The 6,000-nt window shown below is 46.2% G+C and overlaps 1 protein-coding gene across 5 annotated transcripts in view; it reads left to right on the top strand.

Annotated features, from left to right (window-relative positions):
- The window catches only part of LOC121688002 (partitioning defective 3 homolog), a 291,825-nt gene that overhangs the window by 213,874 nt on the left and 71,951 nt on the right, over positions 1-6,000 (top strand). For all 5 annotated transcript variants that reach the window (XR_006024477.1, XM_042067282.1, XM_042067284.1 and 2 more), the window contains one exon: positions 4,591-4,845. Coding sequence is in view for 4 of the 5 variants with exons in the window: in XM_042067282.1 (XP_041923216.1) it covers positions 4,591-4,845 (255 nt within the window). In the remaining variant the exon portion in view is untranslated. The remainder of the gene's footprint in view (positions 1-4,590; positions 4,846-6,000) is intronic.

The raw sequence follows: 6,000 nt of genomic DNA, 5'->3' as shown, positions 1-6,000 counted from the left end.
TTTATGTTATTACACTTTAAGCAGCCATTCAGATGGTAATTGCTTCACATAATTCTTCCCTCCCGCACCAGTAGTTTATGCTAAGGCCATAAGTTAGAGTAGAGATGTGTGGACTTGAAGTGCATCACCACGCAGCCAGACTGTTTATCTCAGTTCAGTCAGCAGATAGAGGTCTGGACCTCTGTGAAACTGCTTGCCTCTTCGATTTTGTCTCATCCTGCTCTGAGTGAATTAAACATCATCAACCATATGGAGAGGGGAGTGCTTTGGCGTCATCTGTCCGCAATTAAAGCACGCCAGCCTGATAAGAAGGCAGATTTATGTAGTGTGGAGAGGAAGGACCGGAGGCTAGGCAGCAGAGGGGTGAGAGGGTGAGATCAACACGTTCTTCCTGCTCACGCCTTTTCAACTGAATTTTAAAGATGTTGCAGAGAAAAGGGGATGGAAAACTACTGAACTGTTTACCATTTTTTTTAGTAATGTTTAACTTTTTCCATCATTGGAGTCTTGGTGAGACTGGTATCTGTGTGTGTGTGTGTGTGTGTGTGAGAGAGAGAGCGAGAGAGAGAGAGAGAGAGAGCGAGAGAGCTTGTGTCTGTGTGCGTGTACTGTATGTGTGCGTGACTTCAATGAACTCAACAGGGCCAATCCTTATCTTCATCAAAAATGTGTTATGACTACTATCTGACCACACTGTGCCATACGCACTTGTCCAGTAAGGGAGTAAAATGTCTGGCCTGCGATTCACCTCAGTCCTCCAGGAGTCTGTAGATAAGAAATGATAATCAGAAGTATTCAGACTAAACTAAGGGAGTTTCTGAAGTGATATGTTTTAAGAGTGATTTGCAAGCTGTTGATGTGGTTGTGTTGAAGGAGAACAGGAGGAGGCAGATGCCGAGGCCTACCACAAAAAAAGGCCCTTGTGGTTCTTTGTTGTCCTGTTACCTAGAAACAGCTGACCAACCCTGTTCTCAACACAGTGCAAGGTTGCCATAGTGCCCCTCTGGCCCCAACCTCAGGGAAGGAGATGCGAAGAGAGCAGATCATCAGTATATTGCTCTCTCTATCTTCTCTTTCTTTCTTTCTTTCTTTTTTTCCTCGTTTGTTCTTTCACTTATTATAATTGTGCTGCTGCTGCTTAATTGGAATAAAAGGATTTACCCTTTGGTGCTCTCCTCTTTCCCTGTCTTTGTTCCTCCCATTTCCTTCGAAATGACACACATGTATCTCTCATATAAGTGTTTGGCCATCTATATTTTAATTAGCTTGAAATAAAGTCACTGAAAGGGATTTTTCCTTTTTTTTTGTGATATCAAAGCTTTGCAAAACCCGTTAATTGTTCTTTGTCTGTAACACTATTGACACGTTCTCACTTTCTCTCTTATTTCTTTCTCTGCTGCTTGTACGCCTGGTTTGATTCTAAATGTAGTCCCTAAACGTCAGTCCCTTTTGCTGTGATCTTAGTGTGATTCTAATTAAGTGCCATTGCAGATGGTGCAGTGATGGACTTTTCCGGTTTGCTTTGTTAAGGGTTATGTGTTCGGTCAATGTGTTTCCTTTCTGCCTCTCTTTTGTCTAAATTGCGCACTGGGTCATTAATTTTGTGGTAAAGGCAAGTCAGGAGGAATGTGGTCATAATGACCATATGGTTTCATGAGGCCTGACTGCCTAGCTGCGAGACACACACACACACACACACACACACACAACACACACACACACACACACACACACACACACACACGCACGCTGTGTGTAGCTGTGCATGTATGTGTGTATGAGAGAGAGAAGCACTTCTTTTGTGTCCACTGGCACTAAGCTGCATGATGATTGTTGTCTCTTAGCCATCGAGGTTTGAGACTGAGCTTGTTATATCCTGATTCTTGGCCTCCTTGACCCTAAGAGCAGCATATTTGCACAACCTCATCTGTGTTCAGCAGCAGCATGTGACATAAGTATAGTGTGTGTGTGTGTGTGTGTGTGTGTGTGTGTGTGTGTGTGTGTGTGTGTGTGTGTGTGTGTGTGTGTGTATCGGTGTGTGTGTTTCGCTTTGCATTGCTTGTGTGACAGGCGGTGATATCTTTGTCCACTAGAGGCTACTTATCATCCGCTGGTGAAAGACATAAATTAGTTTTGCCGGAGGCTATCGGGCCCTGGTCAGATGTAGCCTACACTCTCCTTTATGCTATTATCATCCATGTGGACACACAGACACCGGTCCCATGGATCTGATTTGGGCTTTTAACTAAGTGCTGCAGGCATGCTCCTCCCCAAAGAGTTTCCGTAAACCTGTCATAACACTGGTGGGGCCTTACTGGCAAAGGGACATCAGTTTGGATGGATGGTAGGTAAAGAAAGGTTATGAGATGATATTGAACTACAGCCTCTGGGGAGTTCAAAGAGCAGTCCAAGCCTGCATTAACATCTGTCATGATTTTAGGCAGGAGCTGTCACAGGGCATTCTGAGTTTCCCTGATAGCCTCCAGGTGTGGCCATTTGTTTTCATTTTGCCAAGGCAAAATACTGTATGTTCCATGTTGGTAAGTAAACAATGTTAAGTGCCGGTGTTAATTATTTAACAGCTTAATCACGGTCATTGTATTTGGCGTTAAGTCCATCAGTTTTTTTTTTGGCCTTTTTATGCCTTTAATGACAGGACAGTGGAGAGTGACAGGAAGCGAATGGGAGAGAGAGAGTCGGGGTGGGATCTGGAAAGGACCACGGGGCAGGAATTGAACCCGGGTCGCCGGCGTACAGTGCAGGTGCCCCAGCCAGTCACGCCACGGCTGGGGCCTAAGTCTATCACTTAAACATCCCAGAGAGGACTAGGTCGAGGCAAACCAGAGCTGTTAAACTGAGGTTCAAAGCAGCTTTGTTTTCTCTTTGTGTAATTATTGATAAGAGACTATCATTAGGCCCTGCCACAGACTTCCACACTAGTGCTGCACACAGTCCCAGCACAATCCAGTGCAAAATTGGATTTCCGTGGACCCCCCCCCCCCCCACCCCCCACCCCACACACACACACACACACACACACACACACACACACACACACACACTTTATAATCATATTACACTGTCACAGAAAAATGGTTATTGTTTTAAAATGAGATCGCCATTATTGAAAAAATGTCAGGAATGGTGCATGTACCAGGCACACCCATCTCACCCACAGCGTAGCTGTCAATCATCTCGGAGGGGGCCACATCTGTGGGTCATGGGTCATCTTTGGCCAGGAGAAAGGGGTGGAATTAGAGGAAGCCAGGAAGCTCCAGAGGGGCTGAGGGAGGACGTCTTACTCGCCCCTAGCACGGGGGGCTCTCGGCAGGGGCGTGTAGGGGGCCCATCTGGATCCACTAAATACAGGGTCACTCAGCAGGGGAGCATCCCCTCACTCCACACCAGCATTCCCACTGGCACCTACACCTCTCGCTCCCGGCCCACAGGGGTCCCCTCCTCTTTCCTCCTCATCCACACCCTCCTCTTGTCTCTTGTTGTCCCCTGGAAAACATAGGAGAAGCTCCCCCCCATGTAGTCCCCCCACCCGAGCGCTGAAAGGCTCTGTTGTGATGTGTAATGGAAGTGAGTCTAGTGAGAGCGAATGTGATCGAGGGAGAGAGAAACAGAGAGAGAGAGTGAAAGAAGAGAGCGGAGAAGGAGGAAGGGGCTTGGAGAGAGATCAGAGGAACCCTCTGGCTTGAAATGCCCCAGGGAGGTGCCCCTCGCCCCCACCTCAGGAAGATCTCCCGCTACCGAGGGGACGCACAGTGAAGTGAAGCTGCTTGCCTTCACAGCTTCAAGTCTCCTCGACTGTTTTTTAGGCCATGTTTTGCTTTCTCAAATAAAAACAAGAACCCTCTCCATATTTTCAGTAATTAAAACTTGAAACGCAGATGCAGAGAGTATGTGGCGCCTTTGGCGAGGGATCCCCTCCCTCCGGTCAGAGAAAACAGTGTCAGCACCCTCGAGGTTAATGTAAATATGAAGAGTCTCTGTTGTGTCTGCGGAGTCTCTAACTTAGCAGGGGGGTCCTGACCTCACCGGCCTGCAAACTCAGCAGGATGTCCTGTATGCCCTCCCAAAACGATTTCTAACGAAACTACCAGCCATAATGACCCCGTGCTTATTTATTTAATCTGCTGGACAATGGTGACATGGTTTTATGTAAGAGGTGGAAGGACATGTCGTATATGCTGCAGTTGTATGTCTGCTGGTTTTCTTTATGTACAGTACAGACGCGTTTCGGCTTAGCGCCTTCCTCAGTGTGGCCTTCCTCAGTGTACTCCTGAGGAAGGCGCTAAGCCGAAACGCGTCTGTGCAATAAAAAGGTTTGTATGCAAAGTGCAGCCTTTTCTTCTTTGGTATTACCAAATTGGCCAAGCACTCTCAAACATATTAAGAAAATTTTCAATCATTAACAAAATGTACAATCATCATTAATTGTCATCATCTGAAACGTGATTCCGTTGATTCTAGTAAGGATTCTAGTGGCATGTTTAGCAATCCAGTTCAGTCACAGTGATCCTTATTGTAGTTGACTCAAATCAAGGTCTCTCACAAGTCTTTTATTGTGTTTGTGTTGCACAGGATCCAAGCGAAAACCAGGGAGCTACGTGAGCGTCAGGCCAGAGAAAGGGACTACGCTGAGATCCAGGACATCAACCGAACCCTAAGTTCTGATGAGGAGCATCCCTATGCAGGCATTGGCTCCTTTGACTCCTCCATGGACAGCGGCCACTATCAGCGTCCCCAGAGCCCGCATCAGGACGACTCGCAGCCAGTCGAAGCAGTCTACGCCCAAATCAACAAGCCCCGCAATGGCCGGCCTCAGTCTGTCAACAGGTAAGGAGCTACAAAGCTGTATTATCACTTAATTCCTCTCAGCAAAAGCATTGACCTTTATACTGTTCTTTCCCCAAAGGGGGTTAGAGTATTGGTTTTCAGTTATATCTCTCCACATTGGCTTTCAACAGTGGAGTGCTTGATATTGTTCTTGTTCTTGGCCTTCATATCTTTTACTTTGAAAACTGTACAAACAGGTTGAAAAGACTCTTATCAAAATGCTGCTTCTTTGCTACCTGCAAAAGCCTGTTCATTTCTTGTTCTGTTTGAAGTGCCCCATTGAAAACAAGAAGTCAGTCTCACTCTGTGACTTATTTTCTGCAATTGCTGAGTAAAAACACACACACACACACACCTACAATCATACACACATGCTCAGGCAAACAAACACACATACTCACAGAGAGGCACAATAATCAAGTTTCATCCCCAGCGTCCTACTGCTAGATCGTGTGGTGAGGTGAAGCATCAATAATTCTCAGGGTGTGAAAATTTAATAACAGCCAGCATCTTTTATTAGCCTGGATCTTGTCAATCCCCCCCCCCCCTCTCTCCCCTTTCCACACACACTGTCACACTCGCACACCTTGTCAGGAGAGCATAAGATGTGTGTAAACTCATTTGTGTCACACACAGAGTAAACCACATATACTCAAGCCAGTGATATTTTTGTGTGTAAAGGTAAACATGGTCTGCTTACTGTTTTCAGTTTACCCTCAGGTTTCGGGTTGGGTAGAAAATCTGTTTGAGCACCTAGAGTCTAGTTTTGTACAAGGGTTTTGTCAAGCATGGCTCAGAAATGCCATTTTTATGTCTGGAATTAGTTTTCTTTTTTTTTTTTTTTCCATGAAAAGTTTCAAGGAACAGCTTGTATTCCAAACACCCTCTCTGTGACATGGTAGAGATCTCATAAACAACAGTCTGTATGTTCCGTATTCCCACTCAGTCTTTGTGAAGTCTGTCAGGGTGCTGCATTTTTTGGAAGGCTCCTGGGCCTAACGCCTCTGCAGTCTTCAGAAGTGCCTCTGATCCCTCCGGCTCCACAGTGAAGGAGGGAAGAAAGGAAGACGTAAACGTCACTTTCCTCCCAACACACAAAGGCACGCCGCCTGTCTCCTGCTGCACAGCGCCATCACTTCCACAATGCAATATGAA

This window comes from Alosa sapidissima, chromosome 17 (genome assembly GCF_018492685.1).
Source record: "Alosa sapidissima isolate fAloSap1 chromosome 17, fAloSap1.pri, whole genome shotgun sequence".
NCBI classification, from domain to species: Eukaryota; Metazoa; Chordata; class Actinopteri; order Clupeiformes; family Clupeidae; genus Alosa; species Alosa sapidissima.
Note: the sequence above shows the minus strand (reverse complement) of the source record. Positions and strands in the feature narration are given on the sequence as shown.